Below are 24,169 nucleotides of genomic sequence, written 5' to 3' on the forward strand. Positions count from 1 at the left end.
CAACCTTTTAGCAGTCAAGGTTACATCTCCATGAATATCTAGTGTCCCAGTAAGAAAGTTTAAATATTCACCTCCAATGAACTTCCACACAAAGATATTAAATACCTTAGCTGAATCATTTCAATACTGTGAGTTTTCTTTTTGCTATTTCAAAGGAAACACAAGGACCTTTTTAACTTTCAAAGTGAACGGTGTTTTAAGGCAGTAAAAGATACATATTAAGGTTCCCATGATTGTTTATGGTTGTCTATGTGAACAAAGCATATTACACACAATTGCTGTCATATGTTTATCGACATGACTTCATTATGCTGTACATGATTTAGCAATCTTCTTGAGAAATTTAAAGTGCCACAGTTCAAATGTGCTCATCTGTCTTTTCATGGGCTTCCCACGTCCATTCTAGTTGCTTTCAGAAACAAGCCCTTGCTTTACTTAAAGAACAGTGTTTTTAGGGGAAAAAATAATTCATCCTTCAGAGCTGTGCTAACTGGAATCCAGTGGTCGAACCAATCCTTCTTTGTAAACACGAAGAATAGCTTCACAAACAAATTTGTATTGACTCTGTGTAAGAAAGAAAAAACCAAACATTTATGGATGATTCAAATCCTGATTATACAGTAATACTGAACAGAGCTAACAGTCCCACTGCTTCCTTTTCTCTTGGACAAGGACAGGAGAGGAGACGCAAAGATAGAGAGAGAAAATCCAACTCTCCTGGCTGTGTTCTCCGTAAACAAAAGTAACATTCTTTGAAGGACAAGCACTGAAAGTCTCATGCCAAGAGAAAACATAACCCTCAAATTTAAAAGAACACATGCTTTCATTTCAGGAAATAGGATTTAGTTGTAAAAGCTATCCAAATTTATGAGATTCTTTATACACCTCTTTATTTTTCTTTATACATCTCATCTATTTATTTGGTAGCTATCTGATTATTATAAGTATACTCTAACCTTGACAATCCTGCCGTTACATATTACTGGGCACATTTAAGTTACATGACTAAAAATGTATTTAAAGTTACCATACAGGATATATAGGTCTAACCCTTGCTACAAATTTTGGGTTTTTTTAAAACCACCTACACTATTGCAGAAGATGGAGTCACTTTATTTTAATTTGTGATTACACCACACATCACCGTTTGTAACAGAATGGGATCAAAAACTTTGGAATGCATAATTTTGAAGAACAGCAGCCACATTAATTCTTCCAGCATGGAAAATTCTGAGCTCATTTAGTTCTTACAAAGTCTTCACAAACTAGATTAGTGTTTCTTTTCTGAATTATACTATTGCAAAGACTATTTCTGTTGATGGACCTGTTTGCTAAAGCCAATTAGCCAGTGAGCCTCCTTCTGAAAAGTAATACAAGAAGACATTAGCAATAGGACTAAAAATCCATCTAGCCTGAATAAGTGTTTATGACTGTAGTGATAGGACAAGGGGAAATGGGTTCAAACTTAAACAGGGGAAGTTTAGATTGGATATAAGGAGGAAGTTCTTTACTGTAAGGGTGGTGAGGCACTGGAATGGGTTGCCCAGGGAAGTTGTGAATACTCCGTCCCTGTCGGTGTTCAAGGCCAGATTGGACACAGCCTTGGGTGACATGGTTTAGTGTGAGATGTCCCTGCCCATGGCAGGGGGGTTGGAATTTGATAACCTTAAGCTCCTTTCCAACCCTAACTATTCTATGATTCTATGACTAACAAAATCCCAAGAACACAAGATGATGGAAATTTAAAAGAACTTACAAATATCAATGCATATTCCTTTACCTTTCCTCCAAAAGTACTTTTCACTATTGTCAAAACCCCAAAATGAACACCTTCCCCCAAAGCTCCGTGTCATATATTGAACGAAGTGCAGCTTCATGTTTTCGAAATCCTTTTTTCTATCTTCAAAACATTCTCCCTTGTATGGCAGCTCCCCTCAACTCTTTAGAGGCATCTGGAAACATTCCCCCAATATCTCCCAAAGGACAGGGCTAAAAGATAGTACTTGGACCATCAAGGACCTTACATTGCATTTAAATACCAGTAGCTAGGAACGTTACTCTTCTCTGTGACCTGCAATACATTTGCTCTTAAGTACAGAAAACCTCAGGAGAACTGGGGGATGGATATGAATTTTCTGCATCTCGATTTTCATGCCTTTTCTTTCAACCCTTCAGTCAATTACTCCCACTTTCAATATCACTCTCTTCTTTTGTCTTTATTTCTTAATTACCTTGAGTTTTCTCTTTATTATCATTTGCATTTTTTTACTGATTGAATGAGCCAAGTACAACATTTAGCTCTCTGTTCAATACTTCTGACCAAGTTACTGAACAAATAAGAATGAGCATTTCAGCATTTCTTCCTCTGACTCAGACGACTTGTTTTCTTTGCTCTTATCTGTTGCATATATTCTTACTGCTTACTCAGCTGTTAACTAGTTTGACTATGCACGTCCTATAGCACTGCTTTCTGTATTGTTTAGTATCTCTTAATTTCTCTTTAATGGAACAAAATGGTTAGGGTTTTTTTTTTTTTTTTTTTTTTTTTTTTTCTTTTTTTTTTTTTTATTTAATGAAAGGCCATACTGTTATGTAAATTTTGTTTTAGCGTTACTATTTTGGTCAAAGCTTTTGTTTTGGTGTTCCTGATGATCAGATTGCAGATCTTTGAGAAACTACAGCCTTCACATGATTAAACAGCAGACACTGAACTGACCACTTAATAGCTGTGATGAGTCCATTCTTACTCGTTGAGTATACCCTGTCTGATACTAACTCACAACATGATTTTGGCTGTGTGCATCATCTTAGAACTGAAGCACACACACAATACCCACAGGGCAGCTGAACATGCTTCAGGGAAGGCTATTACAACTGAACAATCCTTCTATTATATCTGAATAATACCCAATGGCCTTTCCCAGAAGCCTTAAGCTGAATATCAAGTATGAGCAGTGGGGCTAGGTGGAATGCAGGAATGGGAATGTGGTAGAGCACCCAGGATAGAGCAAGATGTTAACCTGCAGCTTTTTGGTATTCTGTTTTCTCACAGCTGACCAAATGCAGTACATACATACAGAAAATAAGGCTTCCTCTCTATCACTTACTGATGTTTGCACCATCATAGCTCGCTGGTCTCGCATTTTTCGCACAATATCCAGGGGATAAACAGGTTGGTTTCTTTCAATTAAGCACATGGCTGTTTCCATAGTGACCAATACACCAGTGCGACCGATTCCAGCGCTGTGAAATGTAACAGAAAAATAGTCTATAAATTAGTTTTTTGCAATGCACCAGATTCATATCACAGTCTTAATACGGGGATGTCAAAGAGCCTTAGAAATTACAGGAAGACCTTAATACTAGAACAGAGTGTGAAGCTTATCTTTAAAGCAAGTTCAGTATATTTCCTACCAATTATTAAAAAGAAAAGAATTTTTATATAAATAAAACTAAAACCTCACCTAAAGCAAATGGATTTTTAACAATTGTAACTGCTTACAAATCTAAATGTACTTGTTTGGTCGTATTTTTGACTAGAAATGTAAAAGCTAACTGACTGCTTTTTGACAGGCACTTGAACAGCTGAAAAAACCCCTTTGCAGTACCGTTCAAAATGAAGCTGCAGATTACCAGCTCTGTGACAATTACGTGACTAAGCCATTTCACCCAAAGATTGCAGTAAAAAGGGAGCGAAAAGAAACTTGTCCTTTAGATACAACACCAGTGTCTCTGTCTTCAACAGTGAACGCTGGTATTGCACAGTTTAACATTTTGATCTTATTCAAAGAATCTCTTGCCTTGCAGACAAACTTTTCAAAGCAAATGCTTATTCCAAGGCTGAAGCAAACCTATAATCAAGATTTAAAAGCACAAGTACCTGCAGTGAACAAGGACAGGCTCATTCTTTACTCTCTTTGGCCTCATACAGGTCACAAACTCCAAGAAGTCCATTGAGTCATCAGGAACACCATGATCAGGCCAAGCAACATACTGGAGATGGGTGACTGTGTGGTGTTGTTCTGTCTAAAATAAGTAAGGTTTTCAAAAAGTGGTCAGTGTTACGACTCCTCTTATGTTTACTAGATACAAGTCATACTTTTCACAGTAGGTGTATTCTGCAGATGCTATAAGACATATACGATGTAGAAAATATTTGTCATTTTAAAACTCAAAGTAAACTATGAACATGCAATTCTTAGAAAGCATGCAAAAGGCATAACATTTTCTAAATAAATGAGGTGTCAAGTTTAACTTCTGTGATTTAAACAGACTGTAATTTTTTGAATTTATTGACTGCTGACATTATACCTTGATTCACCCCAGGTAAAATGCTACAAGGTGTAAGCGTAATAGTACTATATAATCGAGCAAGTTGGAGGAAATAGCTGAACACATCAGAGAACTACTGAGAACTGTATCAAAATAACAGGGTGTTGGGGCAACATAATCCATTCTAAATATGTATCTTTGTGTACTTACAGATTCAGTTATAAAGTTGCCTGCAACATTTGCTAAATACATTTTCTGTTCAAAAACAATATATATAGTTCATACATATATGTTCATTGTACACATATGAATGACTTCAGTATGACCCACAGAAGGATACTTATGTATGGAAGCAATAAAATCAGTTAAAAGATTCTGTTGGAGGAAGAGCTCTTTTTTCCTTCAATTATACCTAAAAAAGTAGCTTTACAGAAGTTCTTTCAGTTTAGCTTTTTGTTACCTTTGATTATGAAATCACTCAATCATCTTTGCATTCAGATTGGGCTCAATTGCTATGTTACAGATATAACCAATGACTAGGTAGGAAGGAAAAAACCTAAGACACTCAGCTCTGCTGCATCGTGCAACAATGATCTCGCTCTTCACAAACTGAGACAAGTCTTGAGGCTCCTTTATTGATTCCACACTTTTAGCAACAGTTAAGCTGTTGGCTGGAATTTACTGATGTCCACTACTAGACAACATTTGACACTCTACTGAAATAAAAACTCCTTTATCACTGTATTAGTCTATAAAAGCTGTCCTCTCCCTAGTGTTCCATGCAAGAATGTTTTCATGATGCTTGTGACTTTAAGAAGTATTTTCTTGCTTTTAAGTGCAAAACTACTGAAATATATGACCTGTTTCAAATGCCTTCAGCTGCTTGCTTTCGTCTTCCACTAGAAGAAATTATTCCACTCCCAGGGAGCAGGCTAGTAAGATACAGAAGGCAGGATAAACTACTGCCTGTGTACCAAGTAGAGCTCTAGGAAATGTGCTCATCCCAGTCAAAGTAATTGCAGTTGCAGAAATTTACAATTACCTGCAGGGATGTGAAGATAAACAACGCAGCTCATACTTAGCTTCTTCAAGGCAGAGTCTGAGCAATCACTATTAAAAGGTCTAGCATAGGCCCAAGTGGATAATATAATCTACCGTTAATGACCAAGCTTGCTGTCATACAAATTGCCTTGCAAACTATCACCCAAAAGACCTCACAATGTCCAGGATCTCTGCAAGAAAAAGCATGGCCTTTTTCTAGTCAGCTTTGCTGTCATTATGTAGCTGAGAGCTTGATCAAATGATTACACTGTAAATTTTTCTGAAATGCTACAGATTAAAAACTAATACAAAAAACACAACAAGGAAATGTCATTAAAAAGTTGTCTTTTGGAAACCTGTGCCTGCTTTATCAGGAGATCTTCAAAAGGGAAATGAGAGAACGCAGCAATTACATGCAGCCGTTTAAGCCGATTCTCTTAAATCAAAGACATTTGAATTACAGCATTCAGGTGAAACAAAGACTTGATTCATTCTAAAATTATCCAAGAGTGAGCATCCAGTGACCTTTCATGTACATCAAGAACTTCAAGACATGCATCATGGATAAATGCCAGCGGCACGCCTAAGAACCACTGACAGTGATCTGTAGCATCAAAAGCCATTTTCCAACATTTTACAAGCTCAGAAAAGAGGATGCGGTTAACTTAATTTTTACTTGTCAGTAATTCAGACTCAAATATAGCGAGTTGCATTTTTAAAAAATAGTTCATAGACATTAAGTACCACAAGCATATTACATAAGACTTACTCGAAGTAAGAATACGTGTCAGAGCATGCACTTAATCCTCAGAGCTGCTCCTTTTGATGTGATCATCTTCATTTTCTGTCAAATGCCCTACTCATCCCTAAACACCAGCATAGCTGTTCGTTGATTATTTCAGGTATGCCTCAAGCTTCAGTATAGTTTTCTAGTTCCTTGTGTTTTATCTGTAGTGTTTTGATATGATAAGTTTTGATTCTTTTGGTTGAGCTCTTCTGAGATGATTCCAATAACTTGCCCATTACATCACTCACTTTTCAAAATGCACAAATATTTTAAAATACTTATTTTTTTTAATTAGAAAGCTAAGCCTATTGTAAATAGCAGCTTTATTCATATAAGTTAGAACTAGTTCTTCAAATTCTAATACCTTTAAGTCTCATGCAGAAGATATAAAATCAGTACTCTGAAGAAGTCCAGATTTTTTTAAGATATTTTTAGTGGTCTTTACACTCATAATAAAAGTCAGCCTTTAAATTCAGAAAATGTCAGTCAAATACCACCATACATGGAAATAAATTGCATTAAAAGACCACCACACTTACTGAAATCTAGCACTCATATATTAAAAAAAGTACTAGAATTACAGTTACTGGTCCCATAGTTAGCCTCGCTGTATATGTCCTACTACGAATACTTAAATACCTTTTTTCTTCCAGATCCTGCTTCTTTGTACAAAGCTAGTAGTGGATAAGGTAGCTTCTCATTATACTCAAGTTGCTGTCCAAACAATTATCCTCTGCAAGTCAGCTTAAATCCTTTCTAAATTTTTTTTCTTTTTTTTTTGGACTGAGGTTTTAAATAAGTTATTATTGTAACATCATAATGACTGATAAATGTAGAATTTATCTTTATAAAATCTGGCTCTATTAGTCCTGTTGTGCTGTCTCACTTTCTGGAAGTTTAGACCTACAAGAGCTGCTCATGCCCCAGTTGCTGTTTTTGCCTAACTTGACGTTATACACCTTGTTGTTCCAAAAATATTTAATGTTTTTTGAATGCACATGGATGGATTTCAATTGAATTTAGGTATTTGGTGTTTTCACAAATCAGCTTAACAATGGTGGATTTTAAAAAAATGAGTCCAAACAATGTACAGACTCCAATGATACTTCTAGATTGTCATTTGCTCAATTTATCATCAGCCATTTGGCCACCATTTAGCTGCTTCACAGCACTGAACCATATTCATTTGGCAAGCATCTACAGAAATCTAAGACATGTCCCAAGCTTAGACATGCCCCAAGGTGTTTGTTAGTGTCCTTCTGATAATGGTTATTGTTGCTGCAGCAAAGGTATCTGCCAAAAATAAAATGTACCTGTACCTACCCGTGCAAATTCAAGACATCTTACTGCAAAAGCAACTTCACTGTGGTTAAGATAACATCCTAGATTTTGCTCAGAAACACAGGGTAAAGATACATGATCTTTACTAAGCCTGTCATTGTGATCCCAACTCCTGACAAAATATGGTGCTGTCAGTGGTAATGCTTCAAATGGCTGCTGTAACACTTGCAAAACAATCTCATTATCAAGACCTTCAACCACAAAAATATCAATTCTTCATCTTTCTGTAGTTTGCAGCCCTGCTTATTATAATTAAATCAAAAGGCAGACTTCTGTGTTTCATTCCCGTAAAATGACTCTCCCTGATTAATAAAAGAATTGAGTGCTCTTCCGAAAAAAAACCAAACAGAGCTTAGAATGATAATACTCATATAGAAAGAAGGAAATTTAGGCTTGAAAGGTCAACCTTAATTTTGACTTTTCTTAAAATCCAAGTCATTGATTTTGCATTTCACTTTTTTATTTAATGTCCTTTTTGGTCTAGGTTATAATAATCTACCATAAAAGAAATTTCACCATGAACTACATTAACCTTGAAATGGTCCTGTTATCTTCTAAGCATGAAAAGGTATGCTCTTTGCTAACGAACTTCAAATATACACCTTGAAAGCAGAGACTCAGTGATCAGGGCTAAAGCCTAGTTTCTGAAGAGCAAAATAATTTGGCAGTGGTATTTGGATTTTTGTCGGACCACTGTTCCCACCCCACTATGCTCCTGTATGCTCTTGCCATAACACTTTTAATCTGCTTTTGTTCTTCAGCTCTTTACTATTCAAAATCAATTCATGTTCTTCTACCTCAAGTATCTGACAGAACAGAACACATTTAGTGCAGACACTTTTCAGATAAGCCTTTGAAATGCCTCTTCAGTGCGACAGGTTTATTCAAGACATTTATGATATGATCATATTTCTATAGATTTCTTTGGAAACAGAAAATATAAGGTCTTGTTTAATGTGCAGAAGCAAAAGTTTCAGTGATCAATCTAAGAATCTAACATGAGCAAACTTAGCATTTCCCCCCACAAACTGTTGTACGACATGTATCTGGCAAGGAAGACAAATGGCATGGAAATCCTCAGCCCAAACAATTAAGATGTGTAAAAATATCAGAGATTCTATTTTCAGCTCCATATAGCAGCAAGTGCTGCTGGCTGTATACTCACATTGCTGTCTTTGTTTCATCTAATATCAATTTAACATAGTCACTAGAAGGCCTACATGTTGGTCATTCATAAACAGAAAGATACCAGTCATTCTTCATCTTGCAGTTCTATGTCCTCCCTTCAGCGAACAGCAAATGAATTTATGCTTAATCTTCAATTTGTTTGAACTGTTGCAGCAATTTATTTTCTTTTTCTTCAAACCATCCCCTCCACCACTGTGATGTCCAGGGAAAGTGACAACTTTTAAATGAAAAAGCAGTTTATCTCCCCAAATCCTGCTTTTTGCATTGTCACTGTCTGCACCATCATGCTAAACAGTCGGCATTACGACAAGGAATTGCCTTAAGTACATTGACCTGAGGTTTTATAATGTGTAAGTACTCTTTCACAGCACTCAGTCATTCATTATAGCAACGGTATAACTTGTCTTTAGAGTCTGAAATTCAATCAATTTTTAAACATTTTGGTTTTGGTTTGTTTTGTTTTTTTTTTTTCTTTTTGTTTGAATGATTTAGTTTAGTTAATAAAACTAATCAGGTGGGAGAACGACAGCACTTTGGAAGCAACCAACAAGGTGTGGTAACAACTAACATTAGATGTGGCAGAATTAAAAATGAAGCAACAAACCCCCCTACCCCCAACCAACCCTTGCAAAATTACAGTTCTTCAAAGTTATATGAGCAATACACTTCAGCATGTATCAACTCCACAGCCTTGCTAAGTTCCATGGCTGGGTTCCAGTCACATTTCACAGAAATAATGAAAAATTCTTGTTTAAACAAGAGAAAACAAAAAAAAGGTTGTGGTTTTTTTTTTTTTTTTTTTTTTTTTTTTCCCACAACATAACTGGATGCATTTGGTGAGATTTAAGAAGCAATGGTATGTTGCAAGGTGACTATCTTAAAGCAAACTGAATGGAAGTTTCCTTCAGGCTTACTATGCTATTTTTTCAATGGTTGAAAGAAATATTTATATTGTTTTACAAAATAGTGCATTGTGTGATGAATTTCTGCAATCACACTACACAATTCATTGCCTTCGGTCTGTTTGTTCTTGTTCCCAAAGTGTTCTGAAGCTTTCTGAAAAGTAAAAAATCACTTACCTAACCTTAAAAATATCCCCAAATTAGTGCTTTCTTTGTTTTTCTTTCATTTTGTTACAGGATAGCTTAAAATTTTGGTCTTGAAAATGGAAAGTAAGAAATTAATCCTTATTTCATTTCATGAGGCTTAGAACAGTTACAAATATTTCACACATTGCCTAATGTTCTATCACAGGTAGAGAAGCAGCAAGTTAAACTGTGTCAGAAAAATCCTAGGAAGTTTTTAGTTCCTCAAGTCTTCAGAACATACCTGAATAAAAGGCCAAGGGCGTCATTTCATACACTTCTCTTTCAAGCTATTTTCCCCTAAAGGCAGATGTGAAATCTGTGCAACTTAATTTCCAGGAAACTCACTATTATGCCTTTCAACAGAAATCAATTCTCTTGTGAGTTTGGAAGCTTTATCCATCTTACCATTAAAAGCTACTTATATTCAAAAAGAACAGTCCAATGATGCTCACATTAGTTCAGGGAATCATAAAACCCTGGTTTGAATTCAGATGACTTTTAATGTATTCTTCAAAGAATACAACAACTCTATCTGTGAGAGGTAGTACATTTAAAGCTATACAAAGCTACTCAAACACAAGATGCCTCCAGAAGACCACATATGGCCAGCTTTAAGAAAGCAGCTCAAATGACATGTAATACTAGGAGATACTTCAGTGTTTCAGTGAGTTCTTTCAGTATGTTTTAACAAGATACAAAGGGTTTTATTTCAATCTGAAATGTCAAATGCACACAGAGCTATCAACTATTAGGGTCATATTTTTACTGTGTGGACAGGTCAGTGTTGAGTGTAGCCACTTTATTTCAGTGTACAAATAAGCTTGTCTATAGTGAAAAAATAAACCAAAATAAAAGACCCACTCAAAACAACTCTGCCCTTACCACAATACACTCACATCCACCTAAGATTCACTTTAGCATGCTTTTGGCTAACCTAGATGAAATCTATGCAAGCATACGCCTTTGCTGTAGAAACAACGTTCTAGCTGAGAGCTACCATGAGACAACTTAGACAGCTGAAGACCCTTGTAATTTTCACACCTGTTAGCATGTCTACAAAGGCACACTATATTCTCACAAACACTTTATCGGAAAAATATTTAACTTGTATTAGAAGAAATAAAAAATAAAGTTGACTGCCCCACTCTCATTAGAATTTTGACTTATCACATGCTAATAGACACACCTGAAGTGAAAAAAGAAAATCCCGTACTGAATATGGTCACTCATGAATTTACTCAAAATTATGTAATGGCTTAACAAATACTAATGAAGAAAAGGAACAAGTATTTGAAAAGAGTAAACTAGTATTTACATGAAGCCTTAGCTACTCAAAGGTAACAGGCAATCAGCTAATTTAAGTAACAGGGACTAAAAGTTGGTCTACAGACTGCAGTACTGCTTTAAGGAGGTTAATTTCTTCTTTGCTGACATTCAAGTTTATCACTTGCAGGTTAATTGGCTGAAAAACAGAAGCAAAAGTCATGCTGCTACCTGACTGGATAGTTTCTTATATCTAGGAACTGTAAACAGTCTTAACTGAAAGACTTTTAAGTACTGGCACCTCTAAACATGTGATGTTCATGACTTCAAATGAAATTTTAATTATGTTAAAGCCAATATGGATGCACTGTCAAGTGATTCTATAACAAATTTATGAGACTAAAGGATTGGTCATCTTGCTGTAAGAACATCAATTAAATGTTACATTTTAAAACTGCTATTTCCTTTTTCTTACTACCAGCAGTTCTAGTACCAGTAAAATCTACGTAACCATACAGAAGTTTAAAAGATTGAATAGCATTGGAACTGTAGTATTTAGTCAGTACACAGTGATTTCTTATGCATGTATCTTATGATAGCACAAACCCTTAATGTTTTTAGAAAATACTTGTGACCATGGAATTTAGCAAAGGAGATGAAAAGGGAAATGTGTAAGAAACGTCGGACAACTTACAAACAAAGCCAACCTTAATCTCCTACATTCAGGTTGTGGGAAGTCTAGATGTGATCTTAACATAGATTTTACAACACAATCTGATATGCAAGAATTATTTCATGTTCTCTTTGCTTTATAACCCTTCCATTAGCATAAACTATTAACAGCTATGGAAAAAGTACCTTACATAAATTGAGCACATTTTGATTGAGGTATATAAGGATTTTTTTTTTCTTTTTTAAAATCTGACTAAAGACAACAAAAAGGAGCTGGTGACATTCATCATCTTCTCTCAAAACAACATTATTACGCTTCACTTCTTTGTTAGCTATTCTAGCTGCATGTGCCATTAACCAAGTGACCCACATTTCATCCTTGAAAGAACACAGTTTGAAAAAATCCCTCATTGAAAATCAGAATACTTGTGAAGAGTCAGTGACTGCAAAACTGATTACAGAAAAGCACTACACTTCTTTACAAAGCTTATTACAATAGCAGTACAGCATAATGTATTAAGGGATTATAGAACTTCAAAAAGCATGGTTTCGAAGAAGCTGTAAAGAAATAATCATCCTGTTGATGATTATATGAATTGTATGAATGTTGATTCATATAATGAAATCATATTTGTTTTATAAAAATGTACGTATATATACATACACACATATACATTCACATTCAGAGGTGTTCATGCTCAGACACAGAGTCTATATCTACCTATCTATACATGTATTTATTCAGCTTCCTTGGGAATAATTAAAGATAACAGGTATTTACCTCAACATTTGTAATCACCATTTCTCTAACAACATAAGCAATCGTACAATCTTCAGAATGGCATCTGACACGAAAGCTGCCGTATTCCATTACATCTGGCGGATCAGGCCAGTACTGATGACATTTGGTCTGTAATGAAAAATAAGCACACATCAAGACTATACAAGCACTTCTGTTTCCAGGTTCCTCTCCTATGCTATGGTTCACAGAATTCGAGGAGTGGTATAAAATTTATTCTGGTTTGTCAGTGACGTGTTTATATCCAAATTGGAAAATAGCTTGACAAAATAGGCTAAATTCTCTACAAACCTTTATTTTAGTAATTCATATTAAAAATTCATGTAAATTGGATGCAAGATACTTTCTGTTTGGTACTCATCTGCAATTGCTAAAATAACTTTTCCAGGCATAATATAGGAGGAGAAACAGATGGATTTATTCCCTTTTAAGAAGAAAAGTATAGGGGACAAATTTATAACTAACTTCAGCCACCTAATAGCAGGCTACAGTAAAGACAGAGCCACACTTCTCTTGGAAGTGAACAAAGAAAGGACAAGAGGCAATTGAATAAAAGATAGAAAAATGGAAATTTTTATTAGATGCCCATGAGGGTAATCAAGCACAGAAACAAGATGCTCTATGAGGCTGTGGAACCTTCATCCATGGAAATAATCAAACCTTAACTGACATGACACAGTGCAACCTGCATGAAATTCAGAGCTGCCCCTGCTTTGAATTGAGGAGTGCACGTGATACCTCTGCAAGTCTCTTCAGATTGAATTATTCTTAGACCTTGAAGCAAGATCATGCTGGAATGTGAAAAGCAGTGTGAACCAGTCTTTCCCATCCTGTTTCAACACTGCAGTCTCGCAGCTGAGGGAAAGAGCAAGGCAGGCTCCATTTGTGGAAGCCTTAAGAGATAACCCGTTCTACACAGAGAAGAGCTGGAAAAGGAATACACAACTGTCCTTACTTATTTCTCAATCATTATGCTGTTTAGGAACTGAAATGCTTACTCTCTTGCTTTCTAAACAAATTGCTTTTGACTGGGGTACCAGAAATTTGATAGCATAGGATAGATTACATAGGAAATAATGATAAAGGCTACAGTGCAGCCATACAAGAGTCATTATCCACCTCAGAAAACCCCCAAACTATTAAGTTTTCAGTCTCTAAAACGTCAAAAACAATGCTTTTATGTACATTAATAATCTCAAAGCTTCATCTTTAAAACTACAAAGTATAGGTAAATCAAAATATACCAGAAATTGCTTTAATTTTCAAGGCCAGGGTGGATGGGGTTTGAGCAACCTGGTCTAGTAGAAGGTGTCCCTGCCCACGGCAGGGGGGTTGGAAACAGGTGATCTTTAAGGTCCCTTCAAATCCAAACCATTCTATATTATTCTGAAATTCATGGATTGCTAGTATTTATTTAACAGATTTAAAGGAATTTTCAGGCAATTCGATGAAAGAACCTATGACATATATAAACTTAAGCAAGTTAAATTCTGATCACCAGCATGCTGAAACTAGCAAACATTGCAATGTTAGACTCTTGCTTGAAGCCAGGTTTGCAAGTTTTGCTCAACCTGCTCCATGCTTTCACACACCTGCTGAACCATTAAGAGAGCAACTGCCACATGGAGCCCGGTTCTCAGGGGATAAAAATGACAGCATGTAGTACCTGGCTGATTAGCAAAAAGAAATCAGTGCAGTGATTTCTGTTTATCAGACAGCTAGTTTCTTTTCAAAGAAGCAGAACAAAATGAAAGTTGCGAAGTATGTATTCCTCTAAATAACTTGGAAAGCTGGGACTTCAGAGAAATAATTCAACAGAATAGGATGGCCTTTTTTAGGGTTATTTAATCATACCAATGGGAAAAAAAAAGTTTAAAGGCACATTTCGTTATACATTTGTTCAGCATACGAAGAACCTGAACACTTACCCGTCCTCGTTCAGTGAGAGTTGTTAACATGATGATCAGTGACAACTTGTGATCCCAGACTACTTGCCAGAAGTGTGCACATGTGTGCGGAAGAGGCCCCTGAGTAGCAATGTACCTGTTCACAATGCCCACAGAAGGAATTTCCATCTAGAAAGAGAAAGAAATATCCTATGTAAAGTTTGCTCACTACTGCAACAGTGTTTTAATGTCACATTGCATTCAACAGAAGGCTCGGAGGGAAGATTAAGGTGGCAAGCTGAGTAATAAGGCAATCGAGATGACAGTTTGTTATGTGAAAAACCTTTAAATATTTATCTAAACTAGATATATACTAAAGATTCTGCAGTCCTTCAAGCTGAACTAGAAGAGATGGATAAGAATGAAAACATATTTGAAAACTTGAAATTGCAAAGCTTTTTAAATTTTCTTTAATATTTAGTGAGAAAAAATAGCAAGGTATACCAAAGGTACACTAGCAAAAGCTGTTTAGTGCCTGATTCTAGACACATTAAGTTAATAGCTGATTCTGTGATTTAAGTGTCCAACACAAACATTATACATATTTTTCCCTCTTTTCCCCGTCTCCCGGTCTACACATGTGATTAGGGCAAAGAGAGCTCTGGTTTATCTTCGGGACCCTTCAGGGCATAGCAGATAGGCCACAAGTGTTTCTAGAGGGAGAAAAGGCTTAGTTTTAAGCTATAGGAGACAACCACAACATTTGCAGTACCTTGAAAGGTAAAACAATTTTTACTGGTTAAAGAGACTGCACGTATCACAGTGTATACCATATGCTTGCATCTACTGTGTATCAGGATGACCACTTGTTTCTCAAGAGACACTTAATCTTTGCATTATGAATCTTTACATCTTTTACATTTATAAATTCCCAGAAAACCCTTATTCCTTAGAAAGGCTGAATTTAGCCTGCTACTGTAATACAGAAAGACAGCAAATGCAGGTCTCTGTACGACTTACATTCACGTAATTCGCATTAATGTAATCTTCATCTCCTTGCAAAATTATCCTTGTGGCATCATCTGCCAACAGAAAAAAAGAAGTGGGGGAAGGAGGGGATAATTAAGAGCCATACTTCCCTTTTATTCAGTCAAAAAAATGAGGAAGGCAAACACACAAACAGCAGAATATAAACCAAAATAGATTACCTTTTAGAAAATAAACAATTATATGACTTTGATTATATAATAAATTTTTTAATGAAGAATTCCATACAACTGTTTTATAAGCTAACATTTAGAGGACAAAGCAAAACAGGCAGAAATTGTACTTTATACTTACAAGGTAGAACATCTTTATATCTATTCTTGTCCATGTTCTGAGGTACCTTTGCACACGTAACAGCCAAACCTGGCTTCTTTCTATAAAGTTGCTGCAAAACAGATTGAAAAATGGTAGGATTTTGAGGGATATGATTGTGCAATACACACACTAAATAGATTCAACTGAAAATACAGAAACTGGAAAAATATCTTAAGTTATTTTCTCTAATATTTTTTCCTAACCATCTGCAAAATTTACCTGAGAGAATCTGCTATTAGAGTAGCAGCTGAGTTATCTTTTGGAATTTCTTAAGCTAACACTGAAGGAATTGATTTAATAAAAACATTTATTAGTCAGTTTTCTATGACATTCCTTGCTAACACATTGTTAACTCTTTGGTCTGTAGAGCAGTTCTTCAAAGTCTCATCCTACATACCGGGGAATCACACCTATAAAGTAATCTGCCCAAGAAGTAACCATCAGTGCTTTAGATTGCCAGGGAGCAACACCACAGAACTGGACAATACAAATGTCCTCCAAATGTAAGTTAACATTCCAACACTTTCATATGAACCTCTAAGAGAAGATGATGAGGAATGGTCAAGTTGCTCCTTTTATTTCGTGAAAGCAGGCCACATAAGAACTTGAAACCCTAACTTCAGGTATAAAGGATATTTAGAAAAGTCACTAAGTAGTGTGGAAAAAGAAACAAAGTTCAAGACTGACTGACCTCTGGCAAAACCTCACTATTCTATCCAACAAAATAACTAAGAAAAAATTATTTAGTGAGCTTTGGGTACCTGAGCAAGAAACATGTTAATTAAAACATATTTTTCTCAGCAGATGATATTTATGCAAGACTAATAACTCATTCTTCCCTATTCTAAGTAGTGAAGGGTCAAACTGACAGGCAAGTCACATTCTTGCTCTCTTGAGATAAGACTGAAGAGCAGCAATGAAATTTCCAATTAATTAAGCCCTTACATTACTTGCTGGTCACAGCTATTGGTCTATATTAATGGCATTTGAGAGTTGAGTATTACCTACCTCAAACTGAATAAGAACAGTCCCACTTTCTAGCCCTCTTTTTAGCTGCTCCATAGAGTCCTCCAATGTATCACCACCATATTCGGAACAGATAGGAAGCAGAGATTCTGGGAGATTGTGGGAATCAGCTTCGTCTTCTGATTTAGGCTCCACAAACTGTTTAACTACTGAGATATATTGAAAATTAAAATCAGTTACATACAGCATTAACGTGTTTGCAACACCTATTAAAATTTCCCAGCTTGCAAGAACTACAAGATATGCAAAGAGAGCCTCAGGGAAGCAAGAACAGCAGCACATTTAACTGCCTTTAAGTATTCTATTACTGTCAAAACTACTTAAAGGAAAATGTCATTGTGACCTTTCAGGAAATGCAACTCCTCAAGATACCTATCTATGAAGTCAAAGAACTTGACTCCAAGCACACAGATTTTTTCTGCAATCTTGTCTTACAGAATGAATTTCTGGATAGCCTAAATGAATCACAACATCCACCATAGTAAAAATCAAATGAGTTTCACCTAAAAAAGTTTAGAGCATAATTAATGAGCTTATATAAGTTTGGATCTACAACAGCAGAATGAACACAAACATACTTACATTGTACTCCCCTGCCATTTAGAGAAGCAACTGAATTATCTTTTGCAATTTCTTATGCTAATAAATACTGAAGGAATTAATAAATTAAAAAAATATAATTAGTCAGTTTTCTATGACTTTCCTTGCTAGCATGTTCAAGAACACGACAAATATTAATGAATTAAGTTACACAACAGTTCTGTCTTTATGAAAGCTATTATATCACCAAAAGTATCCACCAGCTGTTGTTATTCTCTGCAGTGATCTGAATGTCTCATACCTGCCAAACTTCAGAAAATGGGGAGCTGTTCATACTCATATGTGTATAACTTACTGGTCTGAGGCCACAGGTTATCTTTAGCTAAGAGCAGACAATTCTTATCTGCCTGTAGAAAGAGGACTAGAAAAGCCAAGGGAAGCCTAACGTTAGGCCAGTGGAAAGGCCTACAATAATAGGATCAGGACTGTTCAGGGAAAACAAGACCAAGAGCCCATCTGTCTTCCTAGAAACACAGGAAAAATTTAAATAAAAGTAAATGGTACAGAAATACATATAATTTAGGCACTTTCATTCCCTCCTGTTTCCCAGTGAGGCATAATCCTGTCAGATTTTTAAGCCTTAATGCAATCAGAAACTTTGTGCAAAACTCTTCCATAATTGTGTGTTAAGGTCTTACCATAGCTCTTAAAGAAAGTAAACAATAAACTAGAAGTTTCACAGCATCTGAAAGCTCTTGGGATCCACATGTGTTTAAATATGGAGCAAGCAAAATCAAGCTGGAGGGGTTACTCATATTTTAAATATGCAGGCTTAAGATCCTGCATGTTTCAGAGATTGTCTCCTGTTAGTAGCCAGCAGAGTTCAAGTTCAGTATTATCACAAAATGTCTATTATAAGCATGGTGGGGGAGAAGTTTATTTGACTTGCTTCATTGTATAATTGTGCTGGGGAACAGTCCATGGGTATTTGCAAACATTCAGCTGTGAATTTGTGAAATTACACTACGTTTACAAAAAAAAACAAAACAAACCCAAAACTTTTGCAAGTGACTATTTGCTCTCATAGAGTTTTTCTTAAACTTAAAAAATAAGAAGAAATTCTAATTTGATAGATTCTTTGTTTCATAAGAACACATATATGTAAACAGAAGATGTTATACCACCAAGCATAGGAGCGACAGTCTCAAACATTAAAAGTGAATAAAATGAGCCCAGTTACCTTTCCGCCTGACCAAAAGTGCAAGCTCTCTTGTGTGAGATTCTCTGCTGGCTTTTATGAACATGACCACCTGGTCATGCGTGTGCTCTGAGATATCTCGGCCATTAATTAATACTATCTGATCACCTTCATTCAGTTTTGGAATGCATTTATCAGCCTGTTTCAAGACCAAAGAAACACATTAATGTCATTGCATCCAGTCATGTAATCAAGAACACATCAGGATATTAAGTTCATCATGTAAGCAGTCTTCAGAGTTCTCCTGACAAAGTTTCATCTTCTGTGTCAGAAATTATATCAAAGGATTCAGATCTAAAGCTGTCCTTGCTTCAAAGTCTCTCAATGAAGATGAGAAACAGTTCAAATGGCATACTGATAGCTACAAAAGGAATTTGTGTTTATCAAACAGCCATTACCAGATTGCTCTTAAAGTTCTACATTTCAGACATCAAGCCTCAGCAACCATTGGTTATAGACATTTGCAAAGGGATTTCTGGAAAAAGTGTTACAGGCACGTAAGATAACACAACAGTTTTTATGCAGTGAATACTGAGAGGTCCAAACATGATTTTGATTAACATAATTTTGGTAACATGATATATCCCCAAGCATGCATTTTTTAAAATCGAAAGAAATCCATACACATTTCATAATTTTGTTATTATCAGATTCTTGTTTGGAGGATATAAAATTCTATCTACAAATAGAGAACATTCTTCTTCACTGAAAGTTTGAAAAAGAAGATACAGATAAGTACTCAACCTATGACGCTAAGATACCCTGTATTTAAGACAAATTCTTTTGCTATCTGTGCTGCAGGTAGCAAAAGAATTTTCATCTCAAATGAAAACTTACATTATGTCTTGTCTTGGATATAACAACTTAGATTTAACTGTTGAACTGTAAGTTTTGTTTGGCTTTAGTTTGCCGCACTACTTAGTTTGCTTAGCTCCAAGTCCAACACAAAGCAATTCAAGCTATGGCCAGACCATGATGATGGCATGAAGGGACTATAGCATCTTTCGTATGAGGAAATGCTAAGAGAACTGGGAGTGTTTAACGTAGAGAAGCCTCAGGGACATCTTGTCAATGTATGTAAATAACTGAAGGTAAAGTGCCGAGAAGATGGAGCTAGGCTCTCTTCAGCGGTGCCCAGTGACAGGTTAAGAGGCAATGGGCACAAACTGAAACACAGGAAGCTCCATCTGAACGTCAGGAAACAGTTGTTTTACTGTGAGAGTGACTGAGCACTGAAGAAGAGACATTGTCCAGAGACATTATAGAGTCTTGGAGTATTCAAAAGCCACCTGGACATGGTCCTGATCAACTGGTTCCAGGTGACCCTTGTGTAGAGGGGCTTGGACATGATGACCTCCAGGTCTCCTCCAACCTGATGCAATTCTGTAATATGAATGCATTGGATTCTACAACCCTTGAGTGGCAAGTAGTGTAACAACTTTATTTTCATTGCTATCCTAATTTTTATTTTGTCTAGGAAGCACCTGGCTGCACAAAAGTGATATATATACATTCCATTTAATTTGTTACATGAATGAGACATAGACCTTTACCATTATTCTCTATTCATAGTTGTTTTCCTGTATTTCCTTAAGGCCAGCACCGTTAACCTGGGCTTTATTTATCCAATGTTATTAGCCCTATCAAGAAACCATCACCAACCCCTCAAATGTGAACAAGATATTCTAATTAGACCCAATCCTGGTTATGCCTTGCACTTATGGCTCCTAAAGCAAGATTGTCAGTGTTGTACTGTATTAACAAGTAAAAAAAAAGGAAGAGATGTAAAAGTGATAATGAAAAAAACAACAAGAAAAATGAGGGATAAAAAAAACCCAGAAAGAGGCAAGAATAGGAAGAAAAAAATAAGTTCGGAGCCATTTGTGTCAGAGGATAAAGTAAAAGGAAAGAAAATTTAAGACATGTATGACTGCCACAAAACAAGTAAAGGAGAAGAGAGAGAAAAGAAAGATGTATGTATGCAAAAGGAAATAAATCCCAAGCAGAAAAGCCGCTTAAAAACTTTTAAAAAAGGAATAGTTTCTTCCAACATTTTCCAAAGATAAAAGGCATGAAAGTAATGAAGGATAGGGAAGATTGCAAATGATTAATATAAAAGACAAATGTAAACAGAACAAGAATGGGAATTAGGAACAGCCATGGTGTTCTTAAACACTGATTTAAAAAAGTATTCACAGCTCCTAAAAACCTCTCTCACCATATTTTGTACAATTTAAAAAGGCAGAAGACTGCAACTGTGAATGACTGATTTAATCACTGAAATATTACTGAGATAGAAATTATTCTCTCTGAAATATAATTATTTGAAAAGATAAGTGATACCATATCAGGTCAGTCTAGGAGAGTCAAGAAGTCAACAAGAATAGGGACGAAATGGTTTCTGATCTCTTAAATTTGTCTATAATTTAGATTTCTTGGCTGGTTGCTGGCTATTACTCTTTGTTACAGAAGGAGATCAATATCTTTGCTCATCATGAGACATGTTAATGCCTCAGCTCTCTTACTTGAATCATTTGTCTATATAAAATATATCTTAAAGGAGAATTAATTCATTCCATGTAAGCATAATTTGTAGATTTTTATGATACTGTGCTTCTCCACACAATTAATTATGTCAAAGGCTTCCTGTCCTCTTGGCACACCCAGTGTTTCACTTTATCCTAATCACCTTGCTATTGCTCCAAGAAGCATGCATACTATTTTTCAATGAGAAGTTCTATTAAATAAATCCACAATGACTTCTTTAGCACCTTAGGACATTAATGCTGTTTGTGTGAAAAAAAAATAAAAAAATCAGTGTAAGACGTTAGCTAAAAAAAGAAGAAATACATGATGCAATAAATGCTTGTTCTTTACACCTAATGCTCTCCCACAACAATTTTGGCTACTCTGTCTTACAGTCTTTGCAGTATACTAGATTGCTGCTGTATTAGACGGGGATTTCTAAAAGAACTTTAGCATATTAAAGGGAAAATAGTGCCTTATTTTGGTGAGTAGATTTGCTTCCCCACCTCCACAAAAAATATAGATCTTTTTGTAGGAAAGTGGCAAAAAGTGACATAAAAACCTAAGAAATAATTTTAGCAAATGATATTAGCAAGCAGCATCCCTGAGGACAATTTACAAGGTAATAAGTGAATCTAGAGCAAGTTAAAATAGTAGCAAATACAATGAAGGAAAGGCATCATTTAGCTAAAATAACTTAAAAAATGCATTCCATAGACTGTTTAACTTGATCTTTTAAGTATCAGCTATATTTAATTAAACAGTCAAGAACAGGTGAAATATAGCTTATGGAACAATAGAATCACTGTTCATACTGCTATGCTCTAAAAATAAGTATATTATTTTTCCTCTTGCTGTAACATGACATGATTTCTATAACACTGCTGTTGAGTATACTGGATTGGATAACTGTTTCCAATTTATGCCCTGACTCTTGATAACCTGCTTGCTTGGTGGCTTACTAGGCTATAGAGCTAATGGGTCACTTGTATCTATGCCTATGCTACTAACTGGAGACACTTAAATGAAGTTTGTAAGTTAGAAGTCCAGTCCTTATCTAATCCAAGAGAAGAAAGAAAAAAAAAAAACACAGATCAACATTTTCCAGAAGATAACCTGAATCTTCCAAAGGAAATCACTGCCTCTGAAGAGGCATCTTTGATTCTCTCATTGCGGAATTAACCTGTTTGCCCTACAGTAACTTTGGCATTTCAAATCACCTTAAGAAGTTTGGTAGATTAGCCATTAAATGTGTTAAGGACTGTTTTATTTTCACTTAGTGGATTAAAGTTATAATGATAATTTCTTACTACTCTTTAATTCTTTAATTGCTGTAGTTCATAAACGAGTGCTATGCACTGCATAAGTCAAGCCACAAATCATAAACATGACGAAAAATTCTCAATCTGTTTATAGCTTGATTTACATCATGACATTTAGGTATCAGTCCTGTGACTGCTTATAAAAATTTCATAAGGGTCTACAAGATGCAGAACACATCAGATTTCTGGGATTAAGTCAGCAATATTTCCTATCAAATTTGCACTGAAATTATTTTATGGGAGTTGGGGAATAAGCTTTAGAACAAGGTGAGTGAAAACAATTTACGATAACACGTCCTCACAAATTATTTAATAATAAATTATTATTTAATTATTTAAAGTTACCAAGACATTATTACTATTATTATTTCACAATTCAACAGAAAAAATTCTGATGAATGTTTCACCTAGACCATAAGTATCTCCATAAGCAAAAATGCATGGCAAAATAAGAACAGAGCAAACGTATTCTCTGTCCCCTCCCGTGCCAAGTACTCTCCCACCCCTACAAGTATTTTTAGCCCTACAGATTTCCTCAGCCTATTGCAATTTGGCTATTCAGTAACTGTCAGCAGATTTTTCCTCCAAATATTTGTCCTCTCTTGACCACTCACAAAATTATTTTAACTACAACATCCTTTGTCAAGGAGTTTTGCAGGTCTACTGTCTTATGCATGAAGAACGACTTGATTAAGCATGAAGAACCTGACGTTGCTAACTTAATTTGATAGCCTGTAGTTGTGCTGCCAGAATTCCCTGATCACAGCGCTCCTAATCTTACAGATCCTTACTACAATCCCCTTAAACTAGTTCTCTTTCCTGAAGGCTGCAGGGCCTCAGACTACCTGCTGCTTTAATGAACACTATTCCGTATCTTCAGGCATCACTCTTGCCCCTCATCAAACATTTTCCAGTTTAAGATGCACTTTTTGAGATGACAGAGGGAAACAAAAAATTTTTCTACTGCCATCCTATTTGGCTAACACTTCCAGATGTTTTAATCTGTGGTTCAAGAAACCATTGGTCAAATCCATTTACAAAGAGAACAGCTCGGCTGGTATTTCATACTGGTTATGGGTGCCCAAAATTCCTATGTGTATGGACCTTGGAGTGGTAGAGGAAGTAATAAAGGGAGGGATTAAAAACCTTGAAAATTTACTTACAGGTGATCCTGGAGTTATTCTTGATACCACTAATGGCATTTTCTGATCTACACCACCCTAGAGGAATGTCAAATAAATAACAACCATAAATATACTATTAAGCATAAACAGCATTTAAAACAAGCAGTTGGCTTTTTTTTTTTTAATATATATACGTAAACTTTATGCTCTGCCATTATAGGCAGGGCTGTTAAGATTGAATTTTCATCAGTACATGGGGGTGGGGTGCAGTGTCTCTAAATACACCAATTTCAACTAAATTAGATCCAGTGTCTTTGCTTGGCCATATATTTTAATAGGCAATAAACAGATCAAATGCAGCATTTATACTAATCCTACCCTTCAATAAAACCTAATTCAAACTTAAACTCAAAAGGTAGACAGTGTTCTTAGATGTCACAATGAACCTGCAATGGATCAGGTAGGATCAAAGTTCCAGACAACTGCACTCTGTTATTCTTTGCACATCATATTCTATTACTATCCCACCAATAAATGCCCAGGGTGAAAAGATCAAACTCTGACCCAATTTTGATATTATGGCTACTTTATGTTACTTCATCTGCTTAAATCGAATTTCAGCGAGAAAATTTACAATATTTCAGTGAAAAAAATTTTCAATAGCCAATTACAAA

The 24,169-nt window shown here is 35.7% G+C and overlaps 1 protein-coding gene across 3 annotated transcripts in view; it reads right to left on the minus strand.

The window, feature by feature from the left end:
- Positions 1-486: 486 nt before the first annotated feature.
- The window catches only part of PTPN3 (protein tyrosine phosphatase non-receptor type 3), a gene marked incomplete at its 3' end in the record, with an annotated part of 150,928 nt that continues 127,245 nt past the window's right edge, over positions 487-24,169 (minus strand). For all 3 annotated transcript variants that reach the window (XM_080610824.1, XM_080610823.1, XM_080610825.1), the window contains 10 exons: positions 23,535-23,591; positions 18,506-18,662; positions 16,708-16,874; positions 15,679-15,769; positions 15,358-15,419; positions 14,380-14,526; positions 12,434-12,562; positions 3,881-4,026; positions 3,108-3,243; positions 487-564 (listed from right to left, as the gene is read on the minus strand). In XM_080610824.1, the coding sequence (XP_080466950.1) occupies positions 487-564; positions 3,108-3,243; positions 3,881-4,026; positions 12,434-12,562; positions 14,380-14,526; positions 15,358-15,419; positions 15,679-15,769; positions 16,708-16,874; positions 18,506-18,662; positions 23,535-23,591 (1,170 nt within the window). The remainder of the gene's footprint in view (positions 565-3,107; positions 3,244-3,880; positions 4,027-12,433; positions 12,563-14,379; positions 14,527-15,357; positions 15,420-15,678; positions 15,770-16,707; positions 16,875-18,505; positions 18,663-23,534; positions 23,592-24,169) is intronic.

This window comes from Psittacula echo, assembly GCF_963264785.1.
Source record: "Psittacula echo genome assembly, chromosome: 2".
In the NCBI taxonomy this organism is placed as follows: Eukaryota; Metazoa; Chordata; class Aves; order Psittaciformes; family Psittacidae; genus Psittacula; species Psittacula echo.